Source organism: Mandrillus leucophaeus, unplaced genomic scaffold (assembly GCF_000951045.1).
Source record: "Mandrillus leucophaeus isolate KB7577 unplaced genomic scaffold, Mleu.le_1.0 Scaffold2, whole genome shotgun sequence".
Taxonomy (NCBI): domain Eukaryota; kingdom Metazoa; phylum Chordata; class Mammalia; order Primates; family Cercopithecidae; genus Mandrillus; species Mandrillus leucophaeus.
Genome location: NW_012102031.1, coordinates 5,210,216 through 5,222,908, shown reverse-complemented (window position 1 = coordinate 5,222,908; position 12,693 = coordinate 5,210,216). Strand labels below are relative to the sequence as shown.

The following is a 12,693-nucleotide window of genomic DNA, read 5'->3' as shown; positions in this document are numbered from 1 at the left end:
GGGGTTTCACTGTGTTAGCCAGGATGGTCTTGATCTCCTGACCTCGTGATCCACCCGTCTCGGCCTCCCAAAGTGCTGGGATTACAGGCTTGAGCCACCATGCCCGGCCACATCTGCTTCTTAACTGGATGGTGGATGTGTTTATTTGTAGAGGCCGTGGTGCAAGAAAAATTAAATTACTTAAGGACACATCTTGCACATTCCATGTGCATAATAGGTGCTGAATGAGTGAATGCCCTTGAATTATTTATATTTTAAAAGAAAGCAGGCATATGCAGATCATGGAAAGTATTCTGCCACATTCTTTAAAGCTTTATATTTTGGGAAAGTTTGAATACTTATTGAGAGAGGATATAGGGAAAGTTAAATCTTCCATCTCTGCCCTTGGGAAATTTTCAGGCTTTTGGGAGTAATATAAATTGAAATATTTAGTAATAAAATTAATAAGCTGGTAGCTCTCAGATTAGCTGATTATCAGAATCATCTGAGCAGTTCTGCAAATGCAGGCTCTCAGGCCACTTCACTAGAGATTCTGTTCAGGGATTCTGGAGAAGGACCCGTGAACCTGTATTTTTTAGCACGCTCTCCTGTTCATTCTGGATGTGTTAGTGTGAACCTGAGCTGGAATCATCAAGACTGACTTCCTAGAGGAGATGGGCCTAGAATTGGCATCCCTTTGCTTGGTGGTAGTCTCCACTGTGGGCCAAGTGTTGTGCTGGGGGCTAGACCTCCGTGGTGAATCACATGTGGTTCTGGGCCACCAGGAGCTCATGGTCTAATGTGGAAACTTTCCAAACAAGTAGTTACAGTTCAGTGAGATTGGTGCCAAGAAAAGTATATCCTGAGTGACTTGGGGTACTGAAGAGTCAGCACACGATTTCCAGGATGGAGACATCCGGACCTCTCGCAGGCTTTTAGGGAGATGAAGAGCTTGTAAGAGCACACAAAAGGGAAACAACATGGCGCGTCTAGGGAACCAGAAATAGTTTGGTATGGCTGGAATGTGGGGTAAATACAGGAAAGTAGCACGGGACTGTGCTAGGAAGGCGAACAGGGACCAGACTGCACTCTGGCCTGATAGCCAAGGGGAGTCATGGCAGTGTTGTAAGCAGATGAGTCCCTGGACTGCCTGCTGGCCTCAGGTGAAGGGTAGGGAGGGCTGGGCAGGAAGGGCAGGGCTTCTACTGAGGTGTTGTGGCTATAGAGAATGGAAATGAGGCTGGGTTTCATCCCAGCAATTTGGAAGGCTGAGGCAGGCGGATTGCTTGAGCCCAGGAGTTTGAGACCAGCCTAGGCAACATGGTGAAACCCCATCTATACAAAAAATTAGCATAGCTGGTGGTGTGTGCCTATAGTCCCAGCTGCTTGGGAGGCGGCAGGAGAATTGTTTGGACCTGGGAGGTGGAGGTTGCAGTGAGTCGAGATCTTGCCATTGCACTCCAGTCTGGGCAATGGGAGTGAAACTTTCTCTCCAAAAAATAGAGAGAGAGAGAAAATAGAAATTGAAATGAGGGGCCCTGGGCACTGAGGCAAGGCTCTGGGGTTGGAGCAGTTAGAATGGTGTGCCTTTGCACACACCACCCTTTCCACCAGGACACTCTGCTGTGGCCGCTGGGCTCAGGAGTCTGCGATAGGCCTCTGCCAGGGAAGATCTCTGGCAGTGCCCCTACACACCACTCCCTACTATGCCTGTCTACCTAGAAGATGATGTTTCTAGGTGGGGACCAAGATGCCGTTCCACCTTCACTACCTGTTAGGCCCTTCTCCCTGGGTTTGCAGTCTCCCCAACACCTGTGCGTATCCCTACAGGATGTGTGCCCCTGTGATGGTAGAGCTGGAGGGGGAGACAGATCCTCTGCTCATTGCCATGAAGGAACTCAAGTAAGTCACTCAAATCATGGTTCACTTCTCCAAATCTCTGGGAGGCATCTGTTGGGTTCTCTGTTGCACCATTTTCTCCCACTTCCCTGGCTGAAGAAGTTGATGCTTATTCCTACAGATCATTAGGAACAGCTCACCAGGAGGTAGGAGGAAGAGAGAAGAGGAGGCAGGGAAAGGGGGGAGGGCACTGATGAGACCGGGACCTTTTCTGGCTGTTGGAGTTTCCCTGTTCCTGCTGCAGGAGGCCTTACCAATATTCTATCACTCTTCCCCCTCTTGTCTGATATAAAAACTTTCTTTTTCTTGTAATTGCTTTCTTACAAAGTACACTCATCAGCCCCAAGAGGCTGCTCCTAAGACTTCTCTTTCCTTGTGTTTTGCACACAATCTGTTCCTTCTGCGGCAGAGCTGGGGTCACCAGCCCTCATGTACTTGTGACTTTTCCCCTGCCACAGGGCCCGAAAGATCCCCATCATCATTCGCCGTTACCTGCCAGATGGGAGCTATGAAGACTGGGGGGTGGACGAGCTCATCATCACCGACTGAGCTGGAGTCATCTTCCTGCCCTTGCCCAATTTTCATTCCCACTTTATATGTGTAAATAAAATATTCAACTTTCCAACCCCCTTCCCCTCTGCTTATCTGCGATGTCACCACCTTTTGCTTCCCTGTTACCGCCATGCTGCCTGGAGCATACACCTATTCCAGTGGCCCTGTGACTGTCAGCTCCTTAAGAAGCACCAGAGGCCGTTAGCCCCTTTGGATCCCCCACATCCTTCCCTCCATCTCCCTGTTCCCCAGAGCAAAGGCTGCTGCAGGGGAGACACCTCAGCTGCCTTCCCAGCAGACAGACGAGTCTTTGTGCCCAGGGAACTGGTTGCCACGGAAACCCCCAATTTCCTTTCCAGTGGGGACTGGCTGCAGGGGCTTCTCCCTTCTCAGGAGTATCACAGAGCAGGTCTCATCAAGCCACCCATTGTTTCCTAAGGACCTGCTTCGAGCCTCTTATCGTGGGCTCGGATCCCCTTTCAGGAGCAGTGCCCCAGCAGGAAGCGTGGGGGTGTGCTGATCTCCCACCGTCCCCAGGCAGAGCCCTGCTGGGCAAGTCAGCAGCCGAAGCAAGGACCGAGCACCTGCCTACCCCTGCCCCCACGCCTCTGTCCCTACTCCTCCTCAGGACTCTGCCCACACGCTGTCCTCTGTGGCCCACCTCTTTGGTGTGCCACACCCATGCCATCTTCCCAGCCCCTATAAGATATCCTTTCCTTCCTGTTTGGGGCTGGTGATCCTCTGAGGCCTTGCAGGGATGGTACTGGGGTGGTGGTGCTTCTGGGTTCCAGGTGTTACATTAAGTCAGAGCTGGAGCTCCTGCTTCCTCTGCCTGAGGTTCTAATGGGTCCTCTTCCTTTCTCCATCCTGCTTACCCAACCTGAGGTAAGACCAGTCACACTGGCTCCTCCCTCCTAGGGGTTCAGGGGGAGGGTGTATATTGACATGAACAGGAATAGAGGGAAAACTGGCTTCCTGAATATGCCAGCCTTGACCTCCATTCCACTGCCAGCTCCCTTTCCAAGAGGAGGAGCTGGGCTTCCCTAACCTCTGCAGGAGGCAGGGCCTCCGGGCCTGGGTGCAGCCTGGTCCCAGGATGGGGTATGGGGAGTGAATGGTGAGCATCTGCACTGGTGGGAGGGGTGTCTGCTGCCCTGGAGAAGGGTTAATTCAGGGAGCAGTGGACTTCACACCCCCATCCATCCTCCTCCAAGCCTGTGGAATCCTTTAATCAAGTTGGGTGCTGAAATTTCAGCTCTGAAATGCCGCCTTTGTGCTGGCATCCAGGCAGCCGCCCCAGAGTGCGGGGGTCACTTTCTCGGCCCCATTTCTCTAAATAGTCTCTTTGTTCCCTGCTGGGCTGCTCAGTATCAGATGTGATTAAAGGGAGATGGGGTTTGGGCTGGGGAGGAGGGGAGTGGGGGGTTAACCCTTGGGGGATAGGGTGCAAGGGAAATGGGACAGAATGGGTGTTTTTCCTCCGTCTTCCTCTTCCCATTCTCCTCTTTTGGGGAGTCCCCTGCTATTCAGCTGGCTGGGCCTGGGTTTTGACTTCTTTTGAATAAAATGTCACCGGTCATCACTACTGGTTCTGTTTCCTTAGGGTTTGGGCATAGTCTCTTGAGTCATTTCCAGAAACACCCGACTCTTTTTTAACAAGTAGAGCTCCTGCCTTCCTGAGGCCCGCGCACCCTTGGAACCTTTGGTCTAAGGGATGTGCACAACCCAGGTCTTCTGACTTCTCTGGGGTCATTTCCCCTCCTTCCACATCCTCAGTGATTTCCCACTCAATCTCATGAGATGTGGGGTCTTGGAGGTGATAGTGTCATCTTCCGGATGTGCCCCTTGCTCCCCACCATGCCAGCTCCATATCCCTCATCCCACTGCGAGCAGGAGTAGTGAACAGACCGCAAATGGACAAAAGTCCTGCCTTTCAATGAAGAGGAAAGGGTGGGTTGTAAAAATTATAAACACATAAGGTTAGTACTGATTGATCTGTGACAAAATTCTAGAATAGGTTGGCCAGGCGCAGTGGCTCATGCCTGTAATCCCAGCACTTTGGGAGGCCGAGGCGGGCAGATCACGAGGTCAGGAGATCGAGACTATCCTGGCTAACACAGTGAAACCCTGTCTCCTAAAAATACAAAAAAATTAGCTGCGCGTGGTGGCGGGGGCCTGTAGTCCCAGCTGCTGAGGAGGCTGAGGTGGGAGAATGGCGTGAACCTGGGAGGTGGAACTTGCAGTGAGCCGAGATCGCGCCACTGCACTCCAGACTGGACGACAGAGCGAGACTCTGTCCCAAAAAAAAAAAAATTCTAGAATAGGTCACTCCATGTTTAAAAGTGCTTATATAATAAAAAGGAGATCAGGCGCTAGCATGGGTTGTCTAAGAACCAATATTGCCAAGTAAGTTTTTTTTTTTTCGATGGTTACTGGTCTAGTCCAGTAGGTTGAGGGAATGCCAGAGATCAGTGAATCTTGATTTTGACAAGGCATTGGCAGTCTCCATGCCACCGTGACAGAGAAGCATGTGCTTCATGGTGATGTAGTTAGACAGTTTTAGAACTGATTAGACAACCTCCTTAAGAGTGGAGATAGAACTGATTAGACAGCCTCCTTAAGAGTGGAGATAATAGCCGGGCGTGGTGGCTCACACCTATAATCCTAGCACTTTGGGAGGCTGAGGCGGGTGGATCACGAGGTCAGGATATTGATACCATCCTGGCTAACATGGTGAAACCCTGTCTCTACTGAAAAATACAAAAAATTAGCCAGGTATGGTGGTGGGCGCCTGTAGTCCCAGCTACTTGGGAGGCTGAGGCAGGAGAATGGTGTGAACCCGGGAGGCAGAGCTTGCAGTGAGCCAAAATTGCGCCACTGCACTCCAGCCTGGGTAACACAGCGAGACTCCATCTCAAAAAAAAAAAAAAGAAAAAAGAAAAAAAAGAAAAAGAAGGGTGGAGATAATAGGCCAGGTGCGGTGGCTCACGCCTGTAATCCCAACACTTTGGGAGGCTGAGGGGGTGGATCATGAGGTCAGGATATTGAGGCCATCCTGGCCAACGTGGTGAAACCCTGTCTACTAAAAAAATACAAAAAATTGGCCGGGCGTGGTGGTGGGCACCTATAGTCCCAGCTACTCAGGAGGCTGAGGCAGGAGAATCACTTGAACCCAGGAGACAGGTTGCAGTGAGCCAGGATTGCACCATTGCACTCCAGCCTGGCAACAGAGCAAAACTCCATCTTAAAAAAAAAAAAAAAAAAAGAGTGGAGATAATAGAACTGACGGTGGAGAGAGGCATTTAGTGCTGTACGCAGGTGTCCCTCTTCATTTCGACCTTTATTAGTGACTTGAATGAGGCTATTCAAGTTTGCAGATACATAAAGCTCTAAAGGAGAGCTAAGTTCTAAAAGGTTTAATACAGGTGGGGAAATGGGTCAAACCCAACAAGGTGAGATCTGTTAAAGATCAGTGTAAAGTCCTGCTTTTATCTAAAACAAAACAACGACATACATACAATTTGGATATGACTTTGCAATGGATATTGTCTAAAAGATCAGGGGTTTCGGTTACCATCCAGCTTCACGGGAACCAGCAGTTTTGGGGAGGTTGCCTGAAGAGCTTCCATAGTGCAGCTCCCAGATGGAGGGATTTTGGTCACCCTGGAGACTGGGCTAGTTCTTGGTGCCCTGTCTCTGCCCCAGTCCTGACTAGGGGCTGGAGACCACAGATGGAAGGGAGCTGACGATACCCAGTCTGGAGCAGTTGAAGATGCATTGCTCCAGATACAAAGCAGAAGCAGGGTCTGCAAACCACAGGCAGGTAGAGGGGATGATGGTTAAAAGTGCAAGCCTTGGAGTCAGAGCTGGCTTCAGATTCTGGCACCAGCACTTCTTAGCATCAATCTCTCAAACTTCAGTTTCCCCATCTGGAAAATTGAGATAATTGGACCTACCCCTTCACTGGCCTGAATGACATAAGACCCTTAGTGGAGCACTTAGTAAATGGCAGCTGTATATAAGCTGTTAGAAGCTGGGTATGAGGAAGAACTTCCAACCATCGGAGTTGTTCATCAGTGGAGCAAGATGGCAAAGAGATTTCCCCTGTCCTTGCAGTTGTGTGCTTGTGAGGTGGAGTGGTCCTGGCCTCTGAGTGCAGTTTGGACTTCTGCTGAGGAAAGAGCTCTTAGGGAGTAGGTGCTTAAGGAGTAGACTGTCTGACATCCTTGGTCTAGACTTGGACAAGGGCAGCTGCTGTGAAGGCTTGGCTAGATCCTGGCATGGGCTGCTGTGTATGTGCTGGGGGAGGTGGCAAGTAGGGGGATGCAGCAACACAGGGCCTATCCACACATCCTGAAGGACAGGCCTCTGACTGCAGGCAGCACAGTGTCACACTCAACCCACCTTCTCCTCTTCAGATACCTGTCTCTTGAATTCTTTGCCAGCTCCCCTCTGCTGGGTGCTGGGTGAGCAGAGGGGCTGCTTGCAAGGCAGTGAGTTCCAGCTGAGCCAGTTAAGAGTGAGTGGCCCCCCTGCAGTGTGGGGCACAGCCGGCTGGGGAGAAGCTCCCATCTGAGGCTTCAGTCCTTGAGCTCAGACGGACCCCACTGGGATGCCAGCTATCCTAACCGACTCCGTTGTTCCCACTTTCTTAGCAGGGAGAGAGAGAGAGAGAGAGAGAGAGAGAAAGAGAGAGGAGAGGGGGAGTGGGGGAGAGAGAGAGAGGAGAGGTGGAGAGGGGAGAAAGAGGAGGGGGAGGGAGAAGAGAGGAGGAGGAAGGGGAAGGGGGTGGGGAAAGAGGGAAGGAGGTGGGAGAGAGAGACCTTTGATGATCTGTCCTTTGCATTCTACTCCTAGCTACTTCCAGAAAGCATTTGAGGAAGCACCAGTACAGGGATAAGAGATGAAGAGACAGGCCAGGTCAGGCTCACCAAGCAGGTAACCGGAACCTTTAATTTTATTATGTGGAATGCTTAATGCAGAGTTAATAGGTGCTAGAGTGGCTAGGAGAGGGGACTACTGAGATAAATAACAGGAGACAGTAATGAGTTACATGTGGATTTGGGGGGCTGCAGAACAGGAAAATGGGGGGCAGATAGAGCTACATACTTTATTCAGATACCACTGGGAGGCAAGGGGCAAGAGGCAAGGGCAGAATGTACAGGTCAGGATTCTAGTGTCTTCAGCCTGCTGCCAGCAACCTGGGTGCTGGGCCCTGTGTCTCCTGGAGCCAAGGGTTCAGGCCTGAGCAGCTGTCACTCTCTGGGAAGCCCAAGGAGTGGGGCTGACAGAGCAGGGGACGTAGAGCCTAGTAAGGGAAGAGGGAGCTGGCAAGGAGCCCAGGGAGGAAGGCTCTGTGAATTGTCTCTGATTCCTTTCCTGGAGCCCCTGCCTCCTCACCTCCTGGGATGCGCCTCAAGGTCACAGAGGTTGTAGTGGAGGAGGACTGGGGGCTCTTTCTCGATTAGACAAAGAATGAGGTTACTGGCACAGAATTGGGTCTGGGGGCCTCTGTGCCAACTCCTTCCTGCCTTCGGAAGGGGAGGGGACATTGAAGGGATGAGAACTCCACTAAGTCCCTCGAACCCCCCACTCCCCATGAGGCTCCTCAAAGCTACTCTCAGCCCCTGAGTGGGAGACACGGCCAGCTCCGGACACAGTCTCTGGGGGCCTAGCCCTAAGGCACTGTGGCACAGGTGGCATGGGCATGTCAGACCTTCACACTCTGTGAGAGAGGAAACAGGAGTCATAGGAGTGGTAAGGCCTCCGATGCCACCAACCCTGGTGCTTCCCCTCCCCAAGGAGGGTGAGCAGGTCCTTCTCAGGTCCTGGGATAGAGGGTCATTCCTGGGGGAAGGTGCAGCCCCTCATCTTTCAGTGTGGGAGCAACAGTCAACCTCCTTCTCCTCTGTCCAGCCTGTTCGCCTGGGGCTTTGCTGCTGGAGCCTGGATGGGGCGGGCGGGTCATCAGGGCAGTGAGCCAGACAGAAAGCCCCCTGACCCGTCAGCCTCTTCAGCCTCCTCAGCCTCCTCCACTGCCACCGCCAGGCCTGAGATGGGCGAGGAACAGGGCACACAGGCTGGGGGCAGGGGCTGGGCGGGGGGTGGTGGCGACAGGGCCCCCTTTAGGGTCGGGACAGTGTCGTATATACTGGCTGCTCCCAGTGTGTGGGGCTGTGGGACTGGGGCCCTGAGGGGCTGGGGTCAGAGATGGCCGTGTAGAGGGGCCGCTGTGAGGGCCCCATATAGGAGAAAGCCGAGTAGAGGCCAGAGGCCTGGCTCGAATGGCCGTAATAGGGTCCTGAGGGCTGATGGTCAGAGTAGTCAAACTGGGGGCGGGAGATGGAGGGGAAGGCTGAGCCGTAGTGGGGCAGGCTGAGGGAGGTGTAGGCGATCTGTGAGGTGGATGGCTGGTCGGTGTAGTGCGGGGGCCCCTGGGGCCCCGCGGTCTCTGTCTTCACCTGGGCTTTGGCATCCACACCAGGTGGTGAGACCGTGGGCAGAGCCACGCCTGGTGGCTTGGAGATCCAGGCGGAGTGTCCACTGGCCACAGCCAGGGCGCTGCCCAGCCCATAGCCAGCTGCTGAGTAGCTGCCCACGTGGCCTGGGTGCCCATTGGGCGGCAGGTACTGGTCCAACTCAGCCACATCAAAGGTCTCCATGTTGGACATTACCTCGTGGCTGATCTCACCGATGTCCACGTTGCCGAAATCGATGTGAGGCTTCCCGCCCTCCCCCATGGAGCGCCCGTCCCGCTTCGGGTCTGCCTTGCCCGACTGCAGCTCTGTCTTTGGGGTGGTTGGAGGGGTGGGTGGGCCATGGCTCTGGCCTGGGTGGAAGGGAGACAGAGAGAGAGCAAAAGGGGGAAACAGGTTAGAGGCAGGTGGGCGCACGTGAACTTCAATGGTTCACCTTCAGGCAGCGGGTGCCTCTGGGAAAACCTTGTAAGTTTCACGTTTTGGCAGCATGAGTCGGCATTTTTTTTTTTTTTTTTTGAGACAGAGTTTCGCTCTTGTCGCCCAGGCTGGAGTGCAGTGGCTCCATCTCGGCTCACTGCAACCTCTGCCTCCTGGGTTCAAACGATTCTCCTGCCTCAGCCTCCTGAGTAGCTCGGATTACAAGCGCCCACCACAATGCCCAGCTAATTTGTGTATTTTTAGTAGAGACGGGGTTTCACCATATTGGCCAGGGTTGTCTCGAACTCCTGACCTCAGGTGATCCACCTGCCTCGGCCTCCCAAAGTGCTGGGATTATCAGCATGAGCCACTGCACCTGGCGGCATTTGTTTAAATACTAGTGTCTTAGATTGGTCTCCAGTTGTTTATGAAATTCTCAAATCTTAGGGATGAATCCTGCCTCCTCCCCTGTCACCCACCTGGGGAGGCCTGCCTCATTCTGAAAAACCTTTCTGTGGAAAGTTCTTCCTCTCATCAGCTTCTCTGCTGCCCAAGTGGTCTGGCCCGGCCTTTGTGCTCTGCCAGCCCCGCTTCCACACCCATGCTGACTGCCCTCCTTGCTGGGCCTTGCTCACCCAGGCTCCTGAGTGCTCTGTTTCACCTTTGCTGGTTGCCTGAGCCTGCTCCCTGCCCTGGCCTCGTGTTGTGTCCTTTCCAACCCTTCCCTCCTCCTAAGCCCGCCCTGCTGCCCAGCTCACTGGGCTGAGGGTCTGAGGACACACACTTTCTCTCTGGGCCCTCAGCCCCGTCACATGCTGGTCTGTGTTGCCCTGTCGTTCCTTGAGCTGCCTTCCTCCGTGGGAGAGCATTTAGAAAACTGGTCCTTGTTCCTTTGTCTGTTCACTTTCCTATTCACATATTAATTCGGCAAACTCTTAGGGAGCATTACAAAACGCCAGGTAGTGTGCCAGGTGCTGGGGATACAAATGTAAATAAAATGGATCCCTGTTCCCAAAGCTCATATAGTCATAGATCCATAGACCCACATGCGCCCAGAGTTGGAAGTGCTGTGATGACAATATGCAAGGACTTGGGAGACCAGAGGAGGAGTCTACTCGCTGCCCCAGGGATTTGGGGAAGGTCTCATCGGGGAAGGATATCTGAGTGGGGTGGGGCCTTGAAAAGTGAGAAGAAGTCTGTGTCCACAGTTTCTTTCGGAGGTGGTTGCTCTGTATGTGGTCCAGTGTCTCCTGATGTGTGTGTGTGTGTGTCCCTGAATCTTTGAAGGTGAAGAGTATGTGCATGTGTGTGGGAGGGATGACTGCCTGGCATCCCATTGGAGACAGAACACGTCCACAGTCGTAAGAGACTAAGAGCTCCCCAAGGACAGGCCTGTTCCTCCTTCCTCAGACCAGAGGCAGCACCGAGTCCTGCATTGGCCAAGGGCTCTGTACTTCAAGAGACCTGCCTAGGTTTTTGAATCCTGGTTCTGTGTCTGGACAAATCCCCAGTCTTCTCTTAACCAGTTTCCTTATCAGTAAAATAGAGATTGTACCAAGCAGCCCAGCCATTGCCTCTTTCTGGAAGCCTTCCTTGACAAGACTCTGGTGGGCAGCAGGGGTTCTTGGAGACCTAACTGGATGGGATGGACGGCTGTGCCACCCCTGGATCTCACACAGGCTTCTTGTGTACTTCACTCTCTCTCTCTCTCTCTCTCTCTCTCTCTATCTATATATATATATAAAAATTTTTTTTTAAGAGATAGGAGGCTAGGCGTGGTGGCTCACGCCTGTAATCCCAGCACTTTGGGAGCCTGAGGTCAGGAATTCAAGACCAGCCTGGCCAACATGGTGAAAACCCATCTCTACTAAAAATATAATAATTAGCTGGGTGTGGTGGCATGTACCTGTAATCCCAGCTACTCAGGAGGCTGAGGCACGAGAGTCACTTAAACCCAGGAGGCAGAGGTTGCAGTGAGCCGAGATGGCACCACTGCACTGCAGCCTGGGCAACAGAGCAAGACTCCATCTCAAAAAAAAAAAAAAAAAAAGAAAGACACAGTCTTACTATATTGCCCATGCTGGTCTCAAACTCATGGGCTCGGGTGATCCTCCCACCTCAGCCTCCTGTGTAGCTGGGACTGCAGGCGCCTTCCACCATGCCCAACTTTGTTTCTTCCTGTATTTAATTCACTCGTTTTCATCCCTGCTCCTCTCTCTAGACTCTCTAGACTATGGGCCCCTGAGGCCAGGGACTGTAGGCTTCTCTGGTTAGTACCCCTGGTGTCCACTCCAGTGTTTGATACAAAGTAGGACTCAGAGCGTGTTCTCTGAAGGCAGGAGCTTTGCTCACTGAGCACTTTCCATGTGGCAGACCTGTGTGTGTCACTTTCTGTACATTAGGAACACAGGCAAGGCAGCCGCGGTGCCAAGTAGAAGCCCTGAAGCCAAACTGAGGAAGTTCCTGTCTGTTTCTCATCAGTAAAATGAGAGTAACTTGCCATAGCTGAGATCTGAGCCCAGGCAGTTTGGCTATCTCATCACATTGTTTGCAATGACTGAGTTAGTATATATAAGGCAACTAGCACCTAGCACAGTGCCTGGAACACAGTAGGTGCTCAATTAATGTTAGCTGTTATTATCATTAATGAAAATTAAACAAGATAGCTTATGTCTGGCTCATCCATGGCCTGTGCTCAGCGTCACATGCCGTGTCTCCTCTGTCAGAATGGCTGGTGGGATTTGGGAGGCCGAGAGGTGGGCAGACTGCCTGAGCTCAGGAGTTTGAGACTGGGCCTGGGCAATACAGTGAAACCCTGTCTCTACTAAAATACACAAAATGAGCCAGACGTGGCGGTGTGCACCTATAGTCCCAGCTACTCGGGAAGCTGAGGCAGGAGAATTGCTTGAACCCAGAAGGTGGAGGTTGCAGTGAGCCAAGATCATGCCACTGCAGTCTAGCCTAGGCGACAGAGTGGGACTCTGTCTCCAGGAAAAAAAAAAAAAAAAAAAAAAAAAAGAATGGCTGGTGGGAAAGAGGCAGTGATTTCCTCTCCTCCATTTGATCTTCCATTTCTCAAAACTGTCCTGTCTTCTTCCCCTTTCCTTGTAACTACCCCAGCCACCTCTCACTCCATGGCCTCCACAGACTCTTTTTTTCCCCCATATTGGCCAGGCTGCTCTCGAACTCTTTTTTTTTTTTTTTGAGACAGAGTCTCGCTCTGCCGCCCAGGCTGGAGTGCAGTGGCCGGATCTCAGCTCACTGCAAGCTCCGCCTCCCGAGTTTACGCCATTCTCCTGCCTCAGCCTCCCGAGTAGCTGGGACTACAAGCGCCCGCCACCTCGCCCGGCTAGTTTTTTTGTATTTT

General features: G+C 52.4%; 2 protein-coding genes across 5 annotated transcripts in view; one reads left to right on the top strand and one right to left on the bottom strand.

Moving 5' to 3' along the window:
- The window catches only part of POLR2F (polymerase (RNA) II (DNA directed) polypeptide F), a 107,282-nt gene that overhangs the window by 21,243 nt on the left and 73,346 nt on the right, over positions 1-12,693 (top strand). The window contains exons 4-5 of one of the 4 annotated variants that reach the window (XM_011978890.1): positions 1,810-1,881; positions 7,288-7,370. In XM_011978890.1, the coding sequence (XP_011834280.1) occupies positions 1,810-1,881; positions 7,288-7,330 (115 nt within the window). In that variant the 3' untranslated portion in view covers positions 7,331-7,370. Of the gene's footprint in view, positions 1-1,809; positions 1,882-1,999; positions 2,511-7,287; positions 7,371-12,693 lie in introns of those variants that run through there. The other 3 variants (XM_011978888.1, XM_011978889.1, XM_011978891.1) reach the window with 3 other exon arrangements.
- Positions 7,352-12,693, bottom strand: part of SOX10 (SRY (sex determining region Y)-box 10) — a 9,719-nt gene continuing 4,377 nt past the window's right edge. The window contains exon 3 of the mRNA XM_011979111.1: positions 7,352-9,259. Coding sequence (XP_011834501.1) covers positions 8,556-9,259 — 704 coding nt within the window. The 3' untranslated portion in view covers positions 7,352-8,555. The remainder of the gene's footprint in view (positions 9,260-12,693) is intronic.